Source organism: Python bivittatus, unplaced genomic scaffold, assembly GCF_059951505.1.
Source record: "Python bivittatus isolate LINGU-HERP-01145 unplaced genomic scaffold, Pbiv_v1 ctg000700_np1212, whole genome shotgun sequence".
Taxonomy (NCBI): Eukaryota; Metazoa; Chordata; class Lepidosauria; order Squamata; family Pythonidae; genus Python; species Python bivittatus.
The window spans coordinates 855824-883694 of NW_028277098.1; the positions used below are offsets into that span (position 1 = coordinate 855824).

The window sequence follows — 27871 nt, forward strand, 5'->3', positions numbered from 1 at the left end:
CCTTGCTATTTTATTTGTACACAGAAATGTTCAGTCCTGTGATTTTTTTTAATAGCCATGGACCTAAATACTTACAGGAAATAATATATGTTTATTGAATGCTATCAACCAATGTATTCTTTAAGCAGAGTACAGTATTGTATATCCTATCCTGCTCCCTTAAACAGCAATTTTAAGCCTAACTGGAAATATAGAATTTCCTATCCCAGCCCCACTTCATGTCAGGTTTAGCCCAAGGAACTCCAAGAGACAATGCAGAATCAGTTCAGCTATGTTTATTAGCTACAACCTCTAGCAAGAATCTTCCCAGACTGAAACCCCAGCTCCCAAGCCAGCCAGCCACACCACTGTGAATTCCTCAGGGAGGTGCCAGCCTCATCCTCTTGTAGTTCCCACAGTTTTTCAGTGAACTAATAAAACGCTTATCTCCCCAAGCCTGGCCTTCATAATTCCATTCCATCATGCTTCATAACATGCCACTTCCCCAATCCCTTAAGTCCCCCACAGCCCTGCCTCAACTATCTTGTTGAAATGTTAAGCGCTCCCTAACTCCCACATCTTTAAATCAGGGACTAGTTGCTTAAAATGCACTATTCTTCATAAGTTATCAAAAAATGCTTGAACTTCTTATAAAATATGCCTTTTAGAACTGGGTGATCCTTTTGAGAAGATAATGAACAAAGTAACAAAGTTGTAAAAAGCACCAGACATAATACGTAGTTGTTCTAGAAGTTTTATTTAATATAGCATGTCTTTAAAGTAACAATGGCATTCAATAGAGTTGATTGATTTATGTGCCATCGAGCCATTTTTGACCCCTAGCAACCACATAGATAAATTTTCTCCATGACGATCTGTCCTTAACCTGTTCTTTCAGGTCTCCCAACAGTGCATTCATTGCCATTGTAACTGAGTCCATTCACCTTATTTCTGGTGTTCCTCCTCTTTCCTTCCATCTTTCCCAGCACTAGAGCCTTTTCCAGACAGCTAGGTCTTCGCATAATGTGTCCAAAGTAGGGTAATTTGAACCTGGTCATTTGTACCTCAAGTGAGAACTCTGGGTTGATCAACAGAGTTAGTGTATGTGTGTAGAGAGCTGCTCATAAATATGGTAGTTTGAGGTTGATGCTTTTCTTTACAGCATGCTAGTTTTCCAGTGTTTCACAAATTTAAAAGAATAAAACTATAAAAGTTAAGGCATGGAGCCTGATATCAAATTGGTACACTGAAAAGTTACCTGCATTAAACCCAGGTTGCAGGTAATCAAAGTAATGAAAGCAGTTTTTTTAATTACAGGATATCACTTCAGCATACAAAAGTATATCATGTTACCTCTATTTTCATCCCTAACAAAAATACTCCCTTCAAACCTTTCATAAGCCCAGAGGTATCCACGACAAATTGTAGTGATGCCAAAATGATGCATATGCAATGATATGACCAAGCCAATGCTGTCATTACATACTTATGGCCAACAGTCTGATGCAAATATGTAAGACGCAACAAATGCATCATGATGTCATAATACATGTACCATCATTCCTCCCCATCCCATGGAAAAAAAACTAACAAAGAATATAATTGAAGCAGATATTAAGAGAAATTGCAGGTGACAGTGACAACTCAGCAATCACAAAATATAATAATTGGAAATCTGCCCTTCATATACAGTAACCTAAGGATACAAATACAGGGCTAAATTAGAGTCCTGATAGCAAGCATGAATAAGCAATGAGGTTATACAATGGAAATCCAGCAGCCATCTTCAAAAGCTTGGATTACCCTTCTTTCCTCTTGTTAAGCCATTACTTTGGTTCTGTCCATGAGGATGAGAGATTCTAAATGGAAATAAAAGCAAGGTTTCATCTCTTATTGCAACCCTTTCATGTATCCTGAATGCATATTAGTACTGTAAGTGGGAATGTTGAATTTGGCACAAGTATGACTAAGGTTGGTAACCTCATCAACACCTTTTCTATCTTACTAAAAATATATGAAAGCCTGTATTGACCAAGCCATAGACACCAGAGGTGGTCTGTTAAAGACCATGGCATATAGAAGATACTGACTTGAAATGTAAGTGGAGTACAGTAAAACCTTGGATTGCGAGTAACGTGTTCTACGAGTGTTCCGCAAGATGAGCAAACATTTCTAATAAATTTTAATTTGATAAACGAGCGATGTCTTGCAATACAAGTAGTATGTAACGGCAAACATCACATGATCACAACTGAGCCAATGGTGGTTCTCTCTCTCACTGCAGGATTGTGGGTGATCGCTTTGATATACAAATGCTTTGGATTACAAGCATGTTTCCGGAACAAATTATGCTTGCAAACCAAGGTTTTACTGTAAATAGTAAATAGTGTAAACTAATGAATAAAATGAATCATAAATATGCTGTGTGACAGTATGTAATAAACCTGAATGAAGATGGTCTGATTTTTTGAAGTAAAATACATACAGGGAAGTGAAGGTGTACAGTGCATTCGGAAAGTATTCAGACCCCCTTCACTTTTTCCAATTTTATTATGATGCAGCCTGACACTACAATTGTTCAAATTCATTTTTTCTCTCATTAATCTACACTCAGTACCCCATAATGACAAAGTGAAAACAGAATTTTAGAAATGTCTGTAAATTTAGTAAAAAAAACAAAACTGAAATATCACATGTACTTAAGTATTCAGACCCTTTACTCAGTACTTTGTTGAAGTGCCTTAGGCAGCAATTACAGCCTCGAGTCTTTTTCGGTATAACACGACAAGCTTTGCACACCTGGATTGGGGGATTTTCTGCCATTCTTCTTTGCAAATCCTCTCAAGCTCAATCAGGTTGGATGGGGACCGTCGGTGGACAGCCATTTTCAGGTCTTTCCAAAGATGTTCAATAGGGTTCAAGTCAGGGCTCTGGCTGGGCCATTCTAGGACATTCACAGAGTTGTCCCTAAGCCATTCCTGTGCTGTCTTGGCTGTGTCCTTAGGATCATTGTCACGTTGGAAGGTGAACCTTCGGCCTAGTCTGAGGTCCTGAGTGCTGTGGAACAGGTTTTCATTGAGGATATCTCTGTACTTTGCTCCATTCAGCTTTCCCTCAACCCTGACCAGTCTCCCAGTCCCTGCTGCTGAAAAACATCCCCATAGCATGATGCTGCCACCACCATGCTTCACTGTTGGTATGGTATTGGGCAGGTGATGAGCGGTGCTGGTTTCCTCCAGACATAACATTTAGAATTGAGGCCAAACAGTTCAATCTTGGATTCATCAGACCAGAGAATCTTGTTCCTCACAGTCTGAGCGTCCTTCAGGTGGTTTTTTGCAAACTCCAAGTGGGCTTTCCTGTGTTTTGCAACTGAGGAGAGGCTTCCATCTAGCCACTCTGCCATAAAGCCTAGATCGGTGGAGGGCTGCAGCAATGGTTGTCCTTCTGGAACTTTGTCCCATCTCCACACAGGATCTCTGGAGCTCAGTGAGAATGACCATCGGGTTCTTGGTCACCTCTCTTACTATGGCTCTTCTCCCCCAATTGCTCAGTTTGGCCAGGTGACCAGCTCTTGGAAGACTCCTGGTTGTGCCAAACTCCTTCCATTTGAGAATTATGGAAGCCACTGTGCTCTTGGGAACCTTCAGTGCAGCAGAAATTTTTTTGTAGCCTTATAATCCTGTCTCAGCTCTGCAGGCAGTTCCTTTGACCTTATGGCTTTTGCACTGATACAATATGCATTGTCAGTTGTGAGGCCTTCTATAGAGAGGTGTGTGCCTTTCCAAATCATGTCCAATCAATTTAACTTATCACAGGTGGACTTCAATTAAGGTGTAGAAACAGCTCAGCAACAATCAAGAGAAATGGAAGGCACCTGAGCTAAATTTCAAGTGTTGTTGCAAAGAGTCTGAATACTTATGCCAATGTGATAGTTCAGTTTTTTATTTTTAATAAATTTACAGACATTTCTAAAATTCTGTTTTTACTTTGTCATTATGGGGTACTGAGTGTAGATTAATGAGAAAAAACATGAATTTGAATGATTGTAGTATCAGGCTGCAACATAACAAAATTGAAAAAAGTGAAGAGAGTCTGAATACTTTCCAAATGCACTGTAGGTCTAATTATTAATGAATTGATTAAAATGTGTGCCAGAAAATATAAACTGGTGCCATCTAGGTTGTGGATGGTGCATTTGAAAATTGGAATCTAGGTTGATGATAGTTTTGCTCCAGTGAATGGTAAAAATGAAAGAAGCAAAAATGAATTTGGGAAAAATTGCACCTTTCTGAATGACTCTGATCCAAGGGGTGGGGGGGAACCTATTCTGCTATGTAATGTGAAGAATGGATGTGAGCAAGATGAGAGTACAGAAAAAGCAATTGGGCCATTCAGAGATTTGGGAGTGAATGAAAATGGTGAATGGTGATTATCTGCTTATGAAAAGGTCTGTTTGTTCTGAATATGTGACTGAAACAAGTCTATTCATGCATCTGATTGACAAAGAAATTAATCTGATTATTTATGATTCAAGTTTGAGAAAATTAGCCAAGGATACAATAGTGATGAGAAGTTCTAAATATGGGACAAACAATATTTGGTAGTGTCGAGAGTGGATCTTCAGAAAAAAAATCATTACATTGGAGTAATCTATAAAAGTAATAAAAAGCAAACAGCAAGAAAAGAAGAGTGACAGTAGAATGACTGTACAAAAGTAAAGTATACATTATGTATGATAAAGTATTCAACGAAAGATTAATTTCCCAACAGAGTGAATGAAAAGAGGATGGAAAGAAAGGGTGTGGAGGGTGCTTGGGACAAATGAAATATGTTACAAAATGCCACAAAAGTGAGTAGAGTTATGCTGATGGGAAATACAACCTGCAATCATTCACTCCATTTTCCTTATTAAACATGAGTACTCTGGTTATGGATACATTAATTTTCAGATCTATACTTCATGTTGCATCATACAATCTATTTAACTTGCTGCAGTTCATTTGGGGTCTTAGCCAACATTCATCCAACCAGTACACCTCTTATGTTACCACAAACATTCCTTCATAAATCTTTATCTTATTCCATGTTGAACCATTTGCTAAGCATTTCATTTATTCTTTATTACATCATATTTATTATGTATGCTTTGTTTCTGTCATATTCTCCTTTGCATTCAGCAACCAACCTTCGACTCCATATTCACACAAAACATTCTCCATTTCAAGCCTATTTACTTTATTATACATTTTCTTTAAATCAACATGTGTACAATAAATTTTCTACCGGTATGAATAAGATGGAGGACAGAATGAGAAGCAGAGAAGACTGCAGATCAAGTCTATATTAGGGAGTCATTCTGCTGCTCATGGAGTAGCAGTTGCAATGTGTTGTTTTTCTCACTTAATATTTAATTCCCTCTTCCCCTATAATGGCAGTTTTTGTGTACAACCAAGTTACTGGTAGAAGTGCTTTCAAAGATAATTTAACCATTTCAAGATTTTTATTTACCTTTTGCTTTGATATCAGGCAGTGAGAAAGGGATTTAAATACAGGGCATGTGGGCATTTTATTTTCTGATTTGATACAATTCTTTATTGCACATGCCTGTGAATAACTAATCTTTGTTTATCAGCCTGCATTGCTGCCCAACTGAACAACACACACAGCTTGAAACAACAGTGTCAACCTCCTATTCCTCCTCCAGTTACAAAACTCTAATATTTGTAACATGTGCTTTACTTTAAATGATTCTGCACAGCTAAATGGGTAGACAGGCAGTTACCAAACTTAAAACAAATGCTTAAAAGAATTCTCATTTCCATAAGTATTTTCATTTTCCATATCTGTTGTTCTTTTTGCCCTAAATGACAACTGATCCTTCCATCTGCGTATCTCCTTTCTATGAAGTATTCTTAGACCCAGGGTTTTGACTTACCAGGAAAAACCTTATTAATGACAACTCTATACTCCTAAACTGCCTTTCGTGCATATTTCCTGCGGTTTTTTTCATCCACTTGCTCCAAATACCAAGTTCCTGGGAACAGGTCATCCTTGGATCCATGGGGCGTGTGACCAACTATGGAAAGATGGAGCAAGAGGTGCATGAGTAAGGACAATCAATGTGAAGGGTTAGCATTGATACCTACAATTTTTCTCAAAACAATTCTCACTGGTTCTTCCTTCTACTATGTGCATTTACAATGCATTGAAGAGGTAGGAGAGCATAATCAAAATTATGATTCCCATTCAAACATTCCAGAAGAGATTCCCATGTTTTCAGTTCTGGTGCTCAGGGATGTGTAATCTTTTTATTCTGGGCCTACTTAGCAATAGTAACAGATCAGTGGCTAAGAAGCAAGACCTCCTTAGAGTAGAAATACTTGCGCCTCACAGAAAAGGATGTCATGGCATGGGAAATCAACATGGTCAGGGCAACCCCGAAATCACCATGCAAAGTCAAGCTCTGCATAGAGAAGTATAGAGATGTCCTTGAAAAAGGAATTCAGTGACTATTATGTCAGCATCAGCTTAACCTGGACAGACAGGAGAGAGTGAGGAAAAACCCTCAAGATTGCCCCACCTTGATTTTCTTTAGTATATGAGGGGCAGAAAAAATCTCCCTCAGGCTTTCAAGATTCTGTTGAGTTCCAGTAGTTCTTGTGACTCTTTCCTGGCCTGGTTTACCTTGAAAGGCCAACAGTTTAACATTTTCAGACATACCTTCTGAAAGTAGGGAGGTCAAGAACCATTTTTTGGATGGGATTCAAGAATTTTAATGACTGAAATAGTTCCTTAAGCATCTTCAAGGATTAAGGCACCATTTTGTCCCTTCACCCTCCCCAATTTGAAAAATGGTCCCCAAATTTTGGAAGCCAACCATTTGCGGGGGGGGGGGGCGGGATGGAGGCCATTCAAGTGAAGGTGACAGGTTGGAAGAGTCCACCAGATGGTACTTTTTGTATCACTGCTGTAGAGCAAAGGAATCATTCCAGCTCAAGTGTGTGCCTTCAAACAGTTTTTTCACTGTGTTCACCAATCATGAAGTAGAGAGGTAGAATGTGATATTGTGTGTATTTGCTATGAAAAATATTTTCATTAGAAGTACAGAATGTAAGTGGCTTTGCAAGAGACATCCACAAGCAAAAAACTAGATTCCTAGTCTAGGAAATAGGCTTACCAGAAAAAGCCATTAGATGGCCATCTTTTTTCATGGACATTTTGAGAGAAAGTGGACGGATAGCACTGGTGTACACAAGGCAAATCTAAGACTATATCTTCTTGTGCTCACCCGAATTATGAGTATCCTCCCTGAGTTTCATGATCTCAGTAAACTTTTCAGGGGAAACACATTTCCGGGAGTCTAAGCGAGTCTTTAGATCTGAAAGACTGGATACCAGTTTCTCCAGAGGTGAGCCTGGAACAAAAAGTCAGATACTTTTCAGTGAGAAAACTGGTGCTGTCTTGAGACACAACCACTTCATGCTTCAGTAAGACAGTACTAATTTCCCCACCCTTTAACACAGTGTTTTTCAACCTCAGCAACTTTAAGATGGTTGGATTTCAGCTACCAGAATTCCCCAGCCGGAGCTGAAGTCCACCCATTTTAAAGTTGCTAAGGTTGAGAAATGCTGCTCTAACTGTTCTGGGCACAGTGTGAGTTAACAAGCTTGACTTAAGTGTTAATGTGAGGTAACACATTTGATTTAAGAACTAAAATATACCTAAGGAACCATTCCTGGGACTGAGAAACAGATACAAGTACAATGAAAATGGTGGCTGCCTTGATACTTGCAAATTGGACAGAACTCTGGATCCATTACTTAGAGGAAACCTTTTGCCTGCTTGAGCCCCCCACATTTTTGTTCTCATCTATTTTTAGGCTGGCTCTAACATGCTTTCCTTGAGGCCAAGTGTGGGAGAGAAGTGTCTAAGTTGTGGCAGACAAATCTTCCTTACTTTTACTAAACTGTGAGGAGGTGGCTCTAGGGATTGCTGATGCATATTCATCCCTAAAATTCCATCTCCAGGAAATCATTTGCATGGTCCTACTGCTGAATTCACTCTCTAGTTAAGGGGTGCATATGGGGACTGTTGGGAATTGTAGCTGCAGCAAGTACGAAAGATGACCTTGATGGAGATATGCAAGATGGATTACTAGGGTGCAGAGGGGTAAAAAATATTTTAAGTCTGCGACAAACAGATAGCATTCATAAGTGGCTCAGACAGACACCTCCCTAATTCACTGAAGTATAAAAAGGGGGAGGAAGTACAGCACAATCAGACTTGCAAGATTCTGTTACTGTAGCCAATCTCAATAAAAGTAGTTTTAGTTATCCTGCAGAGTTGATTTCTTGGCCTGGTGTACCTAGTGGGACTGACTGTAGCTCAACTGTCCTCCACTTGAAGGACAATTGTTCTCTCCCCCTCCCCTTTGGCTGCCATGTCAAGCAAGTCTCAGTTCTTATTCTGCTGAGTGCAGGATGTACACCCGTTTCTCTAGCACACATATGCCTGGCTCTTTCTCCTCTATGGCATGGCTCACCATCTGCCTCCAAATCCTCATCCATTCCCAGTGCAGACATTCAGTTCAGTTCTAGACTGTGCTACAAATAAAGAAAGTATTCAGAGTACCACTGTGTTGGATTTCCTAGGTTGTCTCCTACTTGCCTTAAGACAGACCCAAAATTCTCTGGCCTTAGGGCAGATCTATGCTTGAGGTCCTTTAATGTATAAGGCACTATGTATGGTGGTAGTTCAGGATTTCTAGTCACATGACAAACACCATCGTGCAATATGTGTTCTGTTTAGAATATGAGGATGAGGCACACAATCATGACTGAGAGAAAAGTAAGAGGGGCTAAAAAAGACATTGTTGTGGGTACCTATTGCATTGCACTGTAGATTTCAATTGTTGCTGGGTTAGTTTTAGTCTTGTTTTCTGTCTGTGAGTCTTATAAGTTCAAACCATTGTTCCTCTCTCCCTGCTCATTTGATGCAGGTTTTTTTTAAAAAAGAAAACAATCATTTTTATCATGAAACAGAATTCACCCTTTCCCTCCCATCATTCTCTTTAGCATTTTGCACATTCCCTAATCAATTTCACAATCACATTTTATTAGAGAACCAGTCTACTCAATTTTATAATCTCTTAGCTGCTTTCACAAGGCAGACTACAAATTCCCCAGTTTATTTAAATAATATGTATCTTCTGCCCTGAGTAGGGAGGGGGTTGGACTAGATGACCTCTACCATCCCTTTGGCAGTGGCCTGCAATTTGTACTCAATTTGTACACATTTGTACACATTGTACTCAGGGATTGCCCAGAAGTTCTCAGGAAAAATGAGGTTTTGAAAAGAAGAGCATCAGGAAAAAAGTTGGTGCATGCATTTTGTAATCCACCAATGGATACCACTGTTGGGATATAAGACCTATACATTTCCCTCCTTGGGTCAGTTCTCTGACTTCATTCAGTAACCCAACATCCAGAGATGACCCTGATACAGTATTTATTCTTTTGTCATGAAAACAAAACAAAATTTAAAAAGGCAATATGTACATAAAATGTTATCCCTGAAACCCAGTCCTTTGGTGGCTTGTTCAGAAGCCAGTTCGAGCAGGCCAAATGTAGGGGAAGAAAGGAAAAAGATGAAAACTTACCTAGAGCAGAGTTCTGGGACGCTTTCAGGGAGAACATGCTGGCCGCCAACCCTGAGCCATAGGAGAAAACCCCAATTCTGGATCCAGCCAGCTGCTTGGCAGAATACCTGCAAAAATTTAGAGTAACTAATTATCAGGGAAGTTCCGGGGGAAAGACCATATTTCTTTGTCCAGCAGCTTCTCTATCTGCATATTGTGCCCCTATAAAATCATTCCTTTATGAAGATGACAATTATGTATTGTGCTAATTCATTCTGGCATGGATGGGGATTTAAAAATGTCTGGAAATCTTGAGTCCATGGGTGGGGTGGGGTGGGGAGGAATAGGGAGAGGAAAAAATATTGTATAAAATTAAATTAGGTACAATTATTCACCTTCTGATTACATCTAAATGTATTGTACTTCTCTAGCAAGAACAAAATAAAGCATAAATATGCATAGAATTTCGGTGTCAGAAGGATAATAACTAACTCTGCTTCAAGCAAAATTTTAAACTACTCAGTTCTAGACAGACAGCTGTGAACTGCTGAATCTAAACATTTGGCATTGCTGTGATTTTTTTGAAAAAATAGGATAAAATAAATGTTGGATATAAAGTATGTAAAATATAAAATGCATTGTTTGGATAAAAACAGTTTCCTACTGTCACAATATTAGGGACCATCAGTATATTTGGATGCTTCAGCCCTAACACTTATTTAGAAGAATTCATTTCTGCGTCCTAGTTAAGAGAGGTTTTAATAAGCAAGAAAGCCATTTAATAATTTGTTACCCAGCATTTATAAAACTTTAATATAACCAAACTACTCTTCTCTTGATATGGCACGTTGGAGAATGGATGGGAATCCTGTTCTCTGCCTGCCTCCTGTGGTGTGAGATCACCCATGCAACTTACTGGGCCAAGAGAGATGCCAGGCAGCCATACACGGATGGGGTGTACATGTTGCCATTGTGGGCAGAAAGGAAGAGAGAGGGCTGCGTTTTCTGCTTGAACAGTTCCTGGCTGGCCTTTTGGAAAGCTTTGTCCACCTCCTTACTGGAATAGGCTTCCTCCAACTTCACATTGCTGAAAGAGAGCAAGGACATCTAATTTTGCCTCAAAGTGATAGTAAGATTCTTTTGAGTGAGTTGGACCATATACGTAGCTGTATGGTGTTTTTAAAAATTATTTTTTAATGTAAGTTACAACAATGAACCAAACCTTTCATTATATCAGATATAGATAACCTTTGCTTTAACAAGGGGAAAAAATTACCCCAATAAAGAATTATGCCCCACAATTTTTTAATTACTATTTTGCCCCATTAAAGAATGTATTAATGCCAAATTGCCTGATCATATCATATCATTTCATTTCAAAGATCAGTTTTCCTGAAACACTGAAACAAAGTGATTCATTCCTTATCATAGTTAGTTACAAGCTGTGCTTTTATCCATTAGCTTTGTTTTCCATATTTTTCTTCTCTTGTAATGGACAAAAACCAGTCAGATTTTAATGATTTTTCTAATAATATACATGCAGTAGTTAAAATTTTTACAGCAGTATTATTTTTGTTACTAACTTATTTCATTATTATTTCTACAAATGTAGCCTTGGGATTTAATTGGATCCCCTAGTCTATGATTTTCTTAATAATTTTTGTCACATCTCTCCAACATTTTTAAATCTGTAGATGATGAAGTGCCAATAGGGCAGCAGATCTGCGTCCCACATATATTCAATGTGTCACAAGAGGATACTGAGGACTTGTAGACTGACATAGCCTACACATTTTTGGATTACTGTCATCAACATTAGATAATATCTCAATGCTTCAGACAATAACCTCCCACCCAAATAAATCTTTCAAAAATATTGTTTTTAATCTATTAATATTTATTCCTTTTATATTATTTGGCTATAGTTTCTAATTTGTAAAACTGGTTACAAACATAAGAATTTTATTAGAGTTAACTTGATCATATGAAGGAGAAAATAATATTTGATGGAATTTTCCTCAATGTATAGGACATCTGTTAAAATTATTCAAAGAGGAATTCTTTCTGTAGAAATGGCAATTACAACTACATTGTCTACTTTGCCAGTACCCAGATGCATTAGTAATTATTGCTGGTAATTCCAACACTCATACTGGAGAATCAGATGCATTTTTACAATTTTAATTGGTCTCCCCCCTCAAATGAAGTAGCCTGCCCTTTACAGGCTCGACAATCTAAAGATAAACACTGTAATAGGGCAGGCTTCCCACCAGTCCAGCTTATAGATAGACTGGACTTGGTCATACTAAATGGCTCTGGTAGAGGAGACTTAAATGGGGAATGAACCTTCTGGGCCTCCAAAGGAACAAGTGTGGTTGATTATTTTATAGTTCCACATACTTATGCTCATCTAATAACCTATTTCTATGTAGGGAATCACCCAGATAGTGACCATTTCCCATTAATCTGCCATCTGAATCCTAAATAAGTTCCTAGCTGTAGTTCACTGTCCATCCGGGGCCACAACAAAAAGACTCATTCAGAATAAATGGTCTTCCAGAGTGGTAAAAAACTCGTCTGCTCTGTTAAATTCAGAACTCCTTCTTCAACTCTACTCCCAAATTTGTTTAGCAGACTCCTCTGAACAGATATTATCACATTACCAGTCAATTATCCATACTCTCCAGGCCCCACTATCTAGACTTTCATCAGTTAGTTCTAGCCCCCTTCATGTGAGATCCAAACCTTGGTTTGACACAGATTGTTATAGGGCCAAAAAAGGCCCTTCTTACTGCAGTATATACCTTTCGATCTGACAACTTACTAGGTTCCTTTCAATCACTCAGAAAGTATAAACAGTTTTATAAAACACTTATAAAATCTAAGAAGGAACAAGCACTGAGGGGAGATTAATTGCAGCAGCTAAGCTTAAGAACCCTGCTTGGTTCTGGCACCTACTTAACTGCTCTCCCATGCACAGTCGCTTAGGTCCCATCTGCCAAATACCTGCAGATATTTGGGAGAGTTACTTTCAATCCAGAACTATTAAATAATCCAGCAGTGATTCCCCACCAAATAGTAACTTCTCCCAAATGGCCTTCTGTGTCTATAGCTGAGGCTAAGGATTTCATTGTACAATTGAAATCTGGGAAAGTTCCTGGAGATGATTTCATCCCTCCAGAGTTGCTAAAAGAAAATAAAGGTTGGTGCAGGCTGCTCTTTTTACTTATATTAATAGCACAGCACATTTTCCATCTGAGTGAAATGAGGCCATAGTTATCCCTCTCTATAAGAATATAGGTAATAAACTTAACCCTGCCAACTATAGACCAATTAGCTTGCTTAATACAATAAGCAAATTACATGCAAAGTATCTTTATTTAAAACTGTCGGATTGGGTCCAAAGTGAAAATATCCTTGTGGAGGAACAGGTGGGATTTAGAGGGGACCGTTCAGACTTAGACCACTGTCTGGTCTTGCAGCATTTAGCTGAAAAATACACTTCACTTACCCAAAGGCACCCTTTTTGAAGCTTTTGATCTGATTCCAAGGGAGAGGCTATAGCAAAAACTTCAGGAATCCTCAGTGGATAAAAGATTGCTCCTTCTTATCCAGATCCTTTATTCTAACACCTCACTGAAAGTCAGATGTTACCCTTGGGGGTACCTTTTTGGAGCTGTTTCCATCAAAAGTGGGGTAAGGCAAGGGTGTATTCTAGGCCCCTTATTTTTTAATTTGCACATCAATTCAATAATTCAGGCTCTCTCATCTTCTAACCATCACTCTCCAATGTTAGCAGATTGTACAATTCCAGCCTTGCTACATGTAGACAGTGCAGTAATTTTGTCTGTCTCCCAGGTGGGAATGAGACGGGCATTGAGGGCACTGGCTTCCTTTTGCTTAAAAGAACAACTTGTAGTAAATTATCAAAAACTAAAATGCTAGTGTTTAAATGACACAACAGTGGGTTATATAAATGGCAAATTAATGGGACCCCAGTAGAGCAGGTACTACTTATAGATATTTTGGGGTGCAATTCCAGGCTTCCTTATCTTGGAGCGCACATTTCTCTTACTGGGCAAGTGTGGCTTGATGTAGTCCACAGCTGTTTTAAGATTCTTCTATTCAAAGGGAGCACCTTTTATTCCTGCTGCTTGCAAGTTTTTACTTGCTAAGGTCATCTCTTAGCTTCTTTACGGTGTTTCAATCTGCATTTTTACAAAGTTTACTATCCTGGAAGCTGTCCAGTCCAAATTTATAAGAGCAATTTCGCAGTTCCGAGATGCATCAAGAGTGCTGTTTTACGATTAGAGACAGGTTTGGTTTCTGTGGGCACCAGAGCCTGGTTCTATCAATTTCTGGTTGAAATTGACCTTTTTTTCCTGTAGGTCTGGCTCCATTGGTTCTTAGAGACCATTTTAAATCAACCAGGCTAACAAAAGCTAATAACAAATTCCAGTCCTTAGGGCTTGAAAATGCCAGGAGCCATCTTAAACAATGTATCTGGGATATTGACTTTCAAACCAGTTTAAGCCTAGTGTCCAGCCCTACAGTTTATGGAGTCTTCTCCAATGGGCACGTGCCATCATCTTATCTCTCTTCAATTCTAATTCTGAAATTTCATCTGGCTTTCACTTTGGCCAGGTTGGATGCACTACCCTCTGCAGTTCTGTAGGTGGCAGTATAGAAAGATCCCTTTTCAGCAGTGCTTGTGTCCACCTGGAGATGGCTCAGTGGAATCCCTAAGCTCCTTTGTTGCTCTCTCTAATAGGGAATCAAGGAAGATACATATTTATCCCATTTTAAAGAACTACCCTGGTAGAGAGCACAATGTCTATCTGTCACTGCTTCTATCTGACCAGGACCCTCATATATTTTTCCAGGTTGCCCGATTTTGTGCTATCATTTGTTGTATCTGTCCTACCAATGGTTGAAGTTTAGCACAAATTTTGGTGATTGCCACTGATATTTGTACTTACAGTTACTATAATAATGTATTTTATTTAATTTTATTGCATTTTTATTTTTTAAAAAATATAAATAATTATAGGACTATGTATTTTATTGTTGTGCTTTTTGGCCCAAAGGGCATAATAAAGGTAAAAAACAAAAAACTAAAACTAAATTTAAACTAGAAATACTCCCTGAAGCATTGTGGTACCAGTTCAAGATGATGCAGCTAGAAGCAGGTTTTTTACTTTGGTATCTCCTCGCTGAAAAGCTAAGGAATCTCTGCTGCATTAATTTTCTAGTTCTTCAATGAATTGCCAGATTTAATTATTCATTTTATTGTTTAAGTATGTTGACCTAGCACTTTGCATATTTTATTTTTATAAACGCTTGGATTTTCTGTATCTATATAACCTTTGGGAAGAAAAAATTATATCTCAACACGTAAGTATTCCCAAAGAATGCACAACTGCCAACTATGGTGGGGGTTGGGGATTATTTCATTGAATTGCATTTGTCACATCAGTGAACATGGCACTTGACAGAGGAGCCAACCCTTTGCCCAGAGAAACATCCAATCTGAATTGAAATAGTGGAAAGGAGGAGACATATCAAAACAATGCCAGGAAACAGGGAGATGTGACTTAAAGAAAATTAATGAACACCATCACTATGATAGGAAAATATTACTGCCCTTGAAGTAGCCCAGGTTAAAATATAATACCTGAAAAGCACTACTGTAATAAAGTACACTTGAACTCTTCTGCTTGCTGCTGGATTTAAAATAAAAAACATATATGATTCCAAAATTTAAAAAAGTATTCAAGCTCTATGTGGATCTAATGCAAAATCCATCAGTGTCTTCCTTCTAAAGCATGGCCTGGCACAAAGAAAAGGTACCTCCCATTGTGAATTCTTTGCTTGCCTTTTCTTTTGTTTACAGAAGTGGAGAAGGGATCCTGGCAGCCTTCACTGACCTGAAATCCTTGAGCCCTTTGTAGATTCCACTGTCTGTGTCTGGTTTGGGGGATGCAAGGAAGTCGTTCAACAGGATCCGTGCCAAGGACTTCTGCACCAGCTTACAGAAGGGTGTGTGGAAGATCATGAACTGGAAATCTTCAAGGGTACAGAGTTTGTTTATCCCAGCTGCTCAGGTAAAAGAATTTAAAGGTTAAGAATAATAGAAATGACTTAGAAACCACACCCAAAGAGAAGGGTATTTTATAAAACAGATATTGTGTAGAGAATCTCTGACAAGCAGTTAAACACAGCCTCCAGAAGGAGGAGGATCCTCCAGCAGGCCTTCAAATGTCTTCTGTAGACTGTGCTCCTCTCTCTCAGAAGCCCTTACTTCTGCAGCTTGGTAAAACCTCTTCCCCTGCTCCATAACTACCAACCTTTCCTGCAATTATGTGGAATACAGGAAAATTAATTTATTTACTATAAATAAATCCTTTGTCCTTCCTCTGGAGCTACTAGTTGAGGAGGGGTGGTGGGGCCTCCAGCCTTGCTTCTCCAAACTGCCTCCTTCTCACTCCTCCTAGAATATTAAAGTTTTCTAAACTAAGGACAATAACATATTCATTATTATATAAATCCAGTCCACTTCATCAGTATTTTGGGTTTTATTTTTGAAAGTTGAAACTTATAAACATACAAGGTATTTAGAGATTGGGGAAGAGAAAGGAAAAGGGGAGTGATAAGAGGAGATGTAAGAAATGAAAGAAAAAAATGCTTTTGAAAGCAAGCATAAGTAAAGTATAAGTTAGGCCAAAGAGTCTTCGTTCTGGAAAGGTCAGCCTATGGGAGCAAAAACAGCTGAGTCACATAGCAATTCAGAAACTCTATTCTGACAAAGACAGTTGTACTTGAGATCTCTTCCAGTTCTATAATTCTGTAATTCTGTGATAGTCCTCACTTCATAAGACAGGTTTAATTTGTCATTTGTACCAGTATTAAAGTAATGTTTCCTCCCTTATTCCTACACCACCATTTTACACACCATCACGGTATGTAAAATCTGTTAGGCTGTATCACTTGTATTAGCATATAGGGAAGTCAGCTAGGAACAGACACAACAGAGGCCAGATAGGGATTGGCAGTGGGGATAGTGAATTTTCATGTAAGTATTGCTTTCTACCAAGTCAAGGATAAGTGGATTCCCTGTAACTTAGTCATGAGGAAAGGCCCTGGAATGAGGAGAAGTATCTTCCTTACTTCAGGATTCCATTGTTGAGCAGAGCTATGTGTTCAGGATTCTTTCTACTCCCTTTCCATTGCCCCAAAAATAAATCTAAAACAGAAATTAGTTAGTTTTAAGACCATGGTCCTTTTCAATAGGGTTGCACAAACCGAGGACTGTTTCTCCTTTATTCCCTCTCTTATTTAATATTCCCTTTCCACGTCTTAAGTACAACTTCCCATGGGTGGAGCTCTATACCAATCCATACTTGCATGAAAACAGAGATCAAGGTTAAAGAGGATGAGAAAAGACAGGGGAAAGCTTGGGTTTCCAGACACACAGACCTTTCTGCCACTGGCTTTCAATTTTCCTTCGATATGTGGCATAGCACCGATCAAGAGCCCGGAAATAGCACTGAATGGAAAGCTGTCCATCTACCATAGGATACTCTGAAGCCAAGTCTGGCTTATAGAAGTCATAGACATGCTCCATGTGGGTTCCTCGGAGACCTGGGGGGAGGAATAAGATGCCATAGACTTTCTAAAGATTATGAACAGAAGCATGATCATCTTTGCACTATGACAATTGAAGTTGTGGCAGAGATTCAGCTATGTGTTTGTTTATTTATTTTTAGATTTATATGGCCATTCATCTCACCAAGCAACTCTCACTGGGAAACATATGGCTCTTCCAAGAAGATTCTGATTTCTCCTGCTGAGAAAATTGGACAGCCCCTCCTGGGTATTAAATGTAAGCAATGTTTATAACAGTTAGTGCAATAAAGAGCCAATACTGAGAGTTGTATATCAATCTCACTTAACTTTCAGATGCCCCCTTCCTTGAGGCGCTGGTGGGGGGTGTACTGTATCATTTCCCATATGCCTCCCGCTCCAAGGTCCAGATTCCCAGGAAGCCTCATCCATTCCCACAAGCTGACACATACCGAGTATCTAATGCTGTCTCCTCCATATGAATCTGTCTTATACTGAATCAGATCATTCCACCATCTGGGATAAATAATGGGTTCAGTGTGGGTGAATTAAAACAACAAAAATTTGCCTCCATGCAGGCAACCCACCTGACAAGAGAGACGGTTGGTAGTCAGGTGGGTTGCCTGCATGGAGAAATAATATTTTATATCTTCTGAAAAGGGCTGTGTTTCCTCTAAAATTCATAACCTGGGGTACTCTCTGGATCTATTATTGTAATTAATTGATGGCCTATATAGCTTCTATAGTGAAGAGTATCTTTTGTCAGCTTAACTGTAGTCAGAAACCAGTTATGGCCTCTCCTGAATAAGCCAGCTTTGCTCTAGAAACATCTATGATCATCTTTTATAATGAGTTACCCATAGGGATGCTATTAAAGATGGGTAAAAACATGAGTTAATTAAAACAAAAACTGAATTCAATTACTGTAAATGAATATAGCATGTTCTGATTATTAGAACATGTCTCACCAGTTCTGAAAATTGGAACAGTTTCTGAGTACAAAAACTGATATTGCTTCCCTTTAAACCTCTACCTGGGCTTAGAAGTCTACCCTAGTAATACTGGTCAACAACAGTTTTTTCACATGGATTGCAAGGGCTGTTCTAAGCAGACCTTTCCTTGCAGAATTCAAAAACAGAATCAATTTTTTTCTATCAGGCTTAGTTTTCTTGGGACTCCATCTTCATTTTACTCTGTTTAACTAGGGACATTTTAGTACTATATTTTAACTACAGTAGCATATTTGTAACAATCATTGAGCAAAATCTAGCTGTTATTATTTTTCTTTAGTATAAATAACCTCAAGACAAAGGTAGTAGGCATGACAGCTAGCACAGAACAACTCACAGTGCAGGTTGAATCATGTTTGGACATGTCTAGACATGAGCCCAATCTCTCTCTAAATAGCAGTTCCTGTCAGAGCTCACAGTATAAACAGTTTAAGTCCATATTCCCTATATTCAAGTTAAATATTAGATTGACTGTTATAGTGTTATGGTTATCTACATAATGGTATCCTGCCACAAAATGGTGTAAATCATCCTGATACTTTCAGCTATGCATGTGGTGAGCTAACATTTAAAACTCAGAAATGAAACTACACCCCACTTGTCAAAAATGCTATGAACTTTATATTGGTTGCAAAGTGTCTGACTAAGATAAGAACTGGGCCCACACATTTGCTGTGTGACATGTATTAGACTTCTAACAGGATGGCTAAAGGGATCATGCTGTATGGTATTTGCCATTCCTATGGTTTGGAGGGAGCCAAAAGACCATTCATTAGATTGTAATTTCTGCTTAACAAGCACAACAGGGATCACTCTAAAAGTAAACACATTATGAAATATTCTGATTTACCATCGGCAATGAGATCAATCCTACATAGTGAGGAGTTGCCTGTACCAAATCTTCCAGAAGTTTAGAGACAATGAATTTACTGGTGATGATGATGATGATGCATATACAGGGGAGATATGGGAAACATTAATTTTAACCCAACATTTCAACTTATTTGTTCTTCAAATGAGCCACATTTGTTGACACAAGGGGATTTAAATGAATGTGTGGAAACTTGTGCAATTTGAACCTCTCTAAGAAGCAGACTTAGGTTCAAGAGTAAATGGCTGGAATCTTCTCTGCTATATGAAAGTTTGTTTGTTTCCAACAAGAAGATGGATTAATGTTTTGTAAAGATGTTTGTTCAGTTATGGAAATTCTTGGCCATTAATGCAATTTAAACGAGTGGCACTTCTTCACTAACTCCACAAAAGTTAGCTGTCCTTCTTCATAATGGAAATAAATTACTGTCTGCACCATTAGCCAATGGTGCTAACCTGAAACAGTTGTATGAGAACATGAAACTACTTTTGGAAAAGATCCAATATGAAACATATAAATTGAATATTGGTGGAGATCTGAAGGTCATTACAGATCTGCAGCTTGAATACACAAAATGATGGGTGTGTGTGTGTGAGTAGGACAATAGAAACAAGAAAAACATTACATTCAGCAAGAATGGCCAAAACGTACCTCACTTGTTCCAGGAATAAAGAATGTAGTAAACAGTCTGCTTGCCGACTGTGAATTTCTTCCACATTAGAAAATATGTGGCCTTTCACACGCCATCTGAAAACTAACCTCAAACTAACACAATTCTGGATTGCACTGGAAATTCCTTGAGTAGAAAAGGCTGTCCATCTTCTAAATTTACCCCATCCCCACCCCATCCCCACAGTAGATAATCATGTAGTGGGAAAATACCTAAAAAGGACTCTTGGTATGACATGTGGTGAAAGTAGATGGTTCCCCTAATCTTCCACAAATGAGGTCTAAGCCAGCATTAGCTTTGTCCAGAAGTTGTTCATATTCCAGATAATGCAAGCAGAGTTCCCTCTCTGTTGGGGTAGAGGTGGAGGGGTGAGGGAGAGGTAGGGTAAGCGTGGTTTGGTCATAAAACACAAGCAGCTACTCTGAGAATACCCTCTTAAGCATACTAATGTCTCAGACATAAAGGGCCCTTTCTTGCAGATGAAAAGCCTATAATGAATGAAAAGAGCAGCTTCCTGCCTGCAGCCTTCCACATTCTGGAAATAGATACATTTTACCATTACTGATTTGCTTTCTCACCAGCAAGCTTCTTTGAATCTCTGGTTCAGCAGACCTCAATGTATTCACTGATGCTTAGTTTATCTGACCGCTGCATAATTAGCAAGGCCTGTGAAGTCTGACAGAATTGCATCTTCGTTCTAGTCATCTTTTTTACTTGCAGCAAAATAAATTCATAACTTTGGACCTGTCCTATCCCACAGGTGTCTGCCCTGCAGTGTGCCTGTCAGGGCAGTGAGACTATGAATGTGGCTGCCATAATGCTAACATGTTGCAACAGGACTCATGTTGATGGAGGATCATCTTCATTATTACCTCCCCCTTTAAAGGAATTGTTTCCATCCATCCATCCATCCATCCATCCATCCATCCATCCATCCATCCATCCATGTCCATCCATCATGTTTTTGTGCAATGAATATCCCCCCCCCAACTGATTTTTAGCTGAAATCCATAATCTAAATACTGTAAATATTTTTACTGACCTCTCTCTAAAGTCAGAGGAGCATTCGGCCCAACCAGCATAGCTACAGCTCCAGCTCCACCTGTTGGTCGTGCATTCCCAGTGGCATACACAGCAATATCACCACAAACCACCAAGGCATGGCGTCCTGACATGACAAGAGCATCACCAAAGTGTCAACACTGATGAAGAGAAAAACAGACAAAGCTCTTCCTGATTTTCTTCATAAAATGGGTCAAAGTTATTTTGTAGCTTCAACTCCTGGTCCAAGGAGATATTGAGTTAGTTACAGGCCAGATGAACTACATGTGGCTGAACTCAGTTTCCATTTGGTGAAAATTAAGATGTAGCGAATGGATACACGGTAGAGATGTTTTAAAGAAAGGACCTAGATCAAAAATGCATGTAACAAATATTTTAGGGTTTTTTTCCCCCTCAGACTTTCTTTCTTCAGCTGGAAGATTTGGCAGTGGAATCTGCAGCCTACTTTGGGAAACCTGGGTGGGAAAGAAAAACCTTTCAACCATTCCCTGTTGGTGAGAAAACAGCCATGGTGGAAATCACAGCAGCAACATCAGTCATAAGACTCATATTGGTCGTAACAAGGTGGAGAGAAAAAAAAATCCCACACAGTTCTTTCAAGGCAGATATAGCTTCCATTTTGTGCTTTAAAAAAGGGGGCAAAAAACAAAACAGCTCAGAATTATAGTGGCACACAATGCCACACTGTGAAGTTGTGGCTCCTTTAGCAAAAACTAGCTATTACCTAATAGCTTTGCTGCCCTCTTTAGACTTCAGCTGCTTTCCAATGGTCCCCTCACAGGACTCTGGGCCAAGTGGAAATGCCTTTGCCTAAGCAATGACAAGATACCAATTTAAAGTGGCTGGGGAGCTAGAGTTACTCTCTGAACTCTACCACAGAACTATTTTTCCCAAGTTGGTGCCAGGAGTTGAAATGGAGAGGTCCTGATTTTCCAAAGGCCACAGAATTAGCCCCTCACAGAGATTAAAGTCCAGGTGGTCAGTCAGACTCTAAGCAGGATGAACTCTAGAACCAAAGGGCAGATCTTATTACAACATGATTCAAAGGTTAATGGAAAACTACTAATATGCATTTTTGAAATCTGGAAATTGCATTGCAATCTATATGGTATTTGAAATAAGAAAGGGGCTTCTGGGCTGATCTCTCCAGATAAGAGTAATGGTACTGCAACTGAGTCAGGCAGGGTCTAAATTATCCATGCATTTCTCTTCCTTTTTTTTAAGGTGGTGGTCAACTGTCTTAAAATCCAATCCATAACGTGTTTACTCAGAAGTCAGACTTGGCAAACTCTATGGGATTTCCTTTTTTGGCCTGTAGACTTACAGCTAAATTAGAGGCAATTCAGGACATATATAGTAGCATCAGGGCAAGGAGAAATGTTAATTGGAGAAAAGCTATCTGGAAGAATACCTTTCTCTCATGTTCTGTGGTACTGACCTAACTGGGGTCAGTATTACAGTTGTTTTTATTGTTTTCTTTACAGGCTTTTCGTCCCATGTGGATGTAAATATAAAAGGGGTTTTGAATAAATCTCAAGCATAAAGACAGCTTGTATCCTAATGCAGCCATCTTAACAGGGGATGAGGGGAATCCCATTTTGTAGTTGTGACCTTTCTATATGGCTCCAAGAATTAACACTTTGGCTACTAGAATGCTTTGTTCTGCTGGAAACAATGTCCTTTATTCTCACATTCCTTGTCTGGTGCCAGAGCTGAAGATTTTGTAGGGCTTTGGTGCAGCATTTGAAGATCACCACTAGTTGTGAGATGTCATCAAGCTGCAGTCTAGATAATGGCCTTTACATACATACATCCCCAAGCTTAGCCAACTCATTGGCCAACTAAAAACTGTTGCTTGGCAGGTACTGCAGTATTACATATGGGAGATGCATTTCACCAACCTCCCAACCTAAATCACCCAGTGGCTGATGTCCAACAACAATAATTTCCCTCAGTGCAGTGATGGATGGGTGGCAGTTCTGTAAGGTAAAACATTCTTCCCAATGAGATGAAATCCTAATTTCAATACTGCTTTCAGCATATTGTTTTCCTGAGGAAAAGCTGCTGCCTAATCAGCTGTCTGTTTTCAATCTAGCTATGTGTTTACCTATACATTTATATCCCATCTTTTGTACAGGGGCTCAGGGCAGCATACACAGTGTTCCTTCCGCCTATTTTTCCCTACAACAACAAACCTGTGAGGTAGGTTTGGCTGAAAGAGAGTGACTGGCCTAAAGTGATATTTTAAGTCTGAGGGTCAGCTAGAACCAGGATCTCCTCACATGGGTGGTCCAGTTAATGGACAGCATTAGTTAAGTAATTAATTAGTTACTTAGTGGACAACATTAGGACTGCTGCCTAATTTACTGATATAATGGCAAAAGGTAGTAACACCAGGAATACCATCTCATACTGTAATCTCATATTTGGGCTCTGCTTCTTTGGGGAAGAGGTTGAGAGGGGGACTTTACGTACTCTCTGCTTTGTTACATCAGTCTTGCTCTTGTGACCCAGTTGATGGTCATCAAATGGTCCAGCATTTGATATATTGGAGGGAATATCTGATGGCTCCCCTGCCTCTTCCTCTTCTTTCTCTACAATGAAAGTGCTATGGCTAACTCTTCCCAACCCCAGGGTCATTTGCTGTCCCTGTCAGTCCCTGATCATTATGTTAATAACAGTGTATGTCAACATATATTAACAAACTACTTGTGCAAAAAAAAAAAAAGCATTGTCTCTGGGTAAAATCAAATCAGTTACTCACAGGCAGCCAATAATTAGGGTCACGTAGAAGATAATTTTATCAGAAAACTGAGGTATGGTATGGTAATATAGCAATATTAGTAATAAATCATATACTTTTTTTTAAAGCATGGCTTAGAGCCAAAATATGTGTCAGGTGAGAAGATACTGCCCATACAGTTAAATGAAAATTAGGATATAAATTTTTATATAAATTAGTACTAATGCAATCTGAGGAAGAACTGAAAAGGTACAGAAAAATAAGGCTGAATGGATTAGTGAATAATGGAAAGAGGAGGACTGACAAAGGAGATAATTCAGAGTAAGAAAAGAACTGGGAAAAAACCTGAATTGTGGAAACTGCATTAAATGGAAAAGGAAAATCAGAAAACTGGAATAAGAAGATTAGAAACATTAAAGCAAAATAGCATTTGTAGCAAGAAAAGTTCAGTCTCCAGCACTACTTTGTTACTGAAACTCCAACACCATGCAATAATGATTTATATGCTGAGAAAATCCTGAGAGCATTCCACTTTCTACCTGCTGCTGAAAGTGTGTATGTTGTGACTCTATTATGCTTTATATATAGTGTTAGTAGCCAACAGCTCAGTAGAATCAAAGGATTAGCTTCCTTTAACCAACTAAGCAATTTGAATGGTTGTTCTTTTTCAGAATGTGCATTTCAGGCACATAGGTTATACAATTGTTTCTCAACCTCAGTAACTTTAAGATAGGTGGACTCCATTTCCTAGAATTCTGGGAGTTAAAAGTCCACCCATCTTAAAGTTGCTGAGGCTGAGAAATGCTGGGCTGAGAGAACTGGACCCAGTCTGCCAACACTTACCATCCCAGGAGCTGGATTCCACCCAATCAGCGGAGTTGAATAGAGAAGCTGTTCCTCCATAGCAAGCATTGGTTGTGTCAATGCCCTCAATGTCTGTGTTCCCTGAATCCTGAAACAGCTGCATCAGAACAGTCTTGACAGCCTTGGATTTGTCAATAATGGTTTCTGTTCCAACTTCCAGACGGCCAATAGAATCCCAGGAGAGATTGTTTCGCTCTACCAGATGCTGTACCACAGTCAGGCACAAGGAATTGATGTCTTCATGTGCAGCACAGAAACCCATCTGCTTCTGGCCTAGGCCTATGGTGTATTTCCCTGATTCTACCTCATCATATTTCTCTAGCTCGGTCTGCTCTACATATTGGAATGGGAAATATACCTCCAGAGCAAGGATACCCACATCCTTAGGCCATGGGGAGATGGTCTGGGATGGTTGTACAGAATCTGTGGAGAAACTGCAAGACAAGTAGAGAGGAAAGCTTTCTCACAATTCACATTTACATACATTCTGGCTTCCAAACTATTAGGAGGACTGAACCCCAATCCCTTACAAAACAGATATGCTTCAGACTGGGGCAGGCAAGGACTCTGCTTGCCTCGTGAATATCCCACATCAAGTAAATAACAAGAACAGCTGTATTTATACTCAGAGATTAAAGAAAAGGAATATTCACATTCTCCAGTTTGGTAGGTAAGTTTACTATAATTTAATCCCACTTTGTAAACAACTGCTGCTCCACACTGTTAAAGCATTATAAACTGAGACATGACTTAGTGCAATGCTCATTTTCTCACCCCAAATATCCTTGTGAAGCAATTAACACTTATGGAAAAGTGAGGTACCTTGCCATTAACAATGACACAAAGGGGCTCATTCATGCAGTGACAGCCTCCAGATAAGTCTACTGCTGTATACAGGGCTGCTTTTGAAATAGACTTGGAAATTCCTGTTACTAGAAAGGGCCCATTCAATAATAGATATATCCCAGGCATCACCAATTCTGTGAGATCTAGTTTGGCTTTGATTTTTATAAACAAACAAATAAAACAAGATCCTACTTATGTTAGGGAGGATCTGCTTCTACACTTGAGTTCCATTCTGCTTAAAATTCCTGTCATTGAAGGCCTTAGATAAGTCTTTGCCCCAAAAATATTCTCTGCAGTATCCTGATATTCAGGTACTGCCTTTTGAGACGGACTCTTGGAACAGCCTACTTTTATTTTCTACAGCTAATATTTTTCTTTCTTTTAAAGAAAGGCTTTGAGAACTGCTGAGAACTAGTTCTGTATCTGAACATGATAATTTACTTTCATGTTGTTTTAGCTGGTGTTCCTGTTTTGTTATATTGTCACTTGTATGAAGAGCAAAATAGAAATATTTATTTTAAATATGGATAAACAAATAGATATATGATTTGAATAGTTTCCAAGTTTCTCTTTGCCATTTAGCATGTTGGGTAAACTGTGGAATTAAGACTTTTACTGTGTTTACTTCTACAGCATCTTAAAAACAGATGAATTCCAATAGTCTAGATGACCAATGCCTCCTTGCTGTCTTATCATTTCACATCCTAACCCTAACATATTGTTATCAAGAGGTTAATGTTTAATACAAAGACCTTTGATTACATTCACACAAGATCAACACTGCTGGACAGCACTAGGGGTCAGGTCCAAAGGGTAAGTATGTGCATGCATTATGTTATTGCCCCTTAAAGACCCCACACAATGAATATTCTAAAAATTCAGTCTCCCTGTTTTTTTTCCCCTCTTCCTATTGGTTATAGAGATGCTACTTTTAATTTGGATTGCTTTTAGTGTATTTTATGAATAAAAATTAGCTCTTTTTTAAAAGAAAGGTGGGATATTAAAATAAATAAAAGTGTTTTCTTATATATAGAGGTAGTTTATCAGGATCACAAAGCTACAAGTTCGGGATTGGAAAACTTTTAAGTGTGGCTGGAATTTTGATTCCCATTTTTGGATCTTGGACTGAGAGTTGACTTTTGGGCTTAATATTTCATTGTGCATTAATGAAAAATATGTCAGACCAGTGGAACTGTCTTCTTGAGATCTGGAATATGGAAAGTGCAACACAGTGAAATTATGTTAAGTAGGAAAAAAATCTGTGTAAAAGTGTACATTTAACAAGCTGGAATAGAAACTGTTCTTGCCATGAAAAGTAGTAAATAGATAACTGTAGTCTTTCTCACAATATTTTTTTTTATAAACTGTAAGACCCCTGAGCTAAGTGTGGCTTTTTATGCCATCAATGTTCAGTTTTGGAGCAAACTGCTTCTGCTGTACCAGATAATTAAAGGGTTTGCTATTCAAACTCTACATAATCTGGAAAAAAGTTTCTCTCACATTTGCATTCTTATGGATCAGACTCTCTGGGTTCCTTTAAATGATTTATTCCATTCTCCTTACAGGGTTCAGGTATGAACATTCACAAATGATATTTCCCAAAGTGAAGAATTTGTAAGAAATAACCAAGGTTATATTGGGATTAAAGGGATGATAGAAAATGAAAGCTGGAAAGAATTGTGCATGATTTTCACAGAGAAAAGGGTTTTAAAAGGCATTGTTTTTCACTTACAGATTTGGGTGACTCTAGAAAATAAAAAAAAAATAAACCTGACTTTTATTAATCTATTATTCTAATATTCATTACAATTAAAGCAGAATTTTCTTATCAAATTTTCCAGGTAGATCATCATTGGAAATGTTTGTGAAAAAGTAAAACTCAGAGCCTGAAGATGTCAACATTTTTAGTGCTATTCTTTCTTTTACTTACCTGTTCTGCTTCACCACTGCTGGAAAAGAAAGGGGCCGAAATGGTTTCTGCAGTGTTCGTTTCACCTGCAAGCAGCACAGCTGCTTAGTGTGGCTGAAAAGCCGGAACATGTTCCTAGTTGGTTAAATAGTCCAACTACGCTTTGGACTAGCTGCCTCCCCAGCTGCGCTGGCTTTTTAAAAGTCACCCCAAGCCTACTGAAGAGCTTGGGTAAGTCCCTCCCTGCTCTTATCATGAGAGCCAATAGTATACCTCAGTACAGGTAACAGTACACAAGCTGATCTAACTAGGCTTTTGCAATTTTTTGTAGCATCAACCTTCAGTCCTGGAGGTTCCTAAGATCCTGGCCACCTTTAATCAAGGTGCCTTCCCACTTCATCCTGACTAGAATTACTCTAAAAATTCCCCATCTTCATGAAGGGCAGTTTTCTTTGGACCCTCTCCTGTTCCATAACTGAGCTCTAACTAGCTGCAAGGTATTAACTTTGTATTTTCAGTATATTTTCTCTGTGAAGCAAAGAGCACCTAGAGGTAGGATTTAGTCTGGAAAAATGGTCACTTCCTCATTCCCACCTACCACCCAAAGGTGCTTTGAACTGAAAAACAAACAAAAAACTTCCCACAAGTTTAGTA

General features: G+C 38.8%; 1 protein-coding gene across 1 annotated transcript; it reads right to left on the reverse strand.

The window, feature by feature from the left end:
• Positions 1-720: 720 nt before the first annotated feature.
• On the reverse strand, positions 721-27561 carry HMGCS2 (3-hydroxy-3-methylglutaryl-CoA synthase 2). Its single transcript, XM_007428898.4, has 10 exons — positions 27239-27561; positions 24442-24896; positions 20836-20961; positions 17096-17260; positions 15547-15715; positions 10536-10706; positions 9641-9747; positions 7271-7396; positions 5918-6058; positions 721-1838 (listed from the first exon to the last, which is right to left on the reverse strand). Exons 1-9 carry the CDS (start codon positions 27346-27348, stop codon positions 5952-5954), a joined length of 1536 nt encoding a protein of 511 aa, XP_007428960.1. The 5' UTR covers positions 27349-27561; the 3' UTR covers positions 721-1838; positions 5918-5951.
• Between the last annotated feature and the right edge of the window lie 310 nt (positions 27562-27871).

Coding starts and splice junctions, on each gene's coding strand:
- HMGCS2 (XM_007428898.4), bottom strand. CDS start 27,348: ATGTTCCGGCTTTTCAGCCACACTAAGCAGCTGTGCTGCTTGCAGGTG. Junction 10,707..15,546: donor AAAGGGCTCAAGGATTTCAG/GTCAGTGAAGGC, acceptor GCTCTCTTTCAG/CAATGTGAAGTTGGAGGAAG. Junction 9,748..10,535: donor CTGGCATCTCTCTTGGCCCA/GTAAGTTGCATG, acceptor AAATTTTTGCAG/GTATTCTGCCAAGCAGCTGG.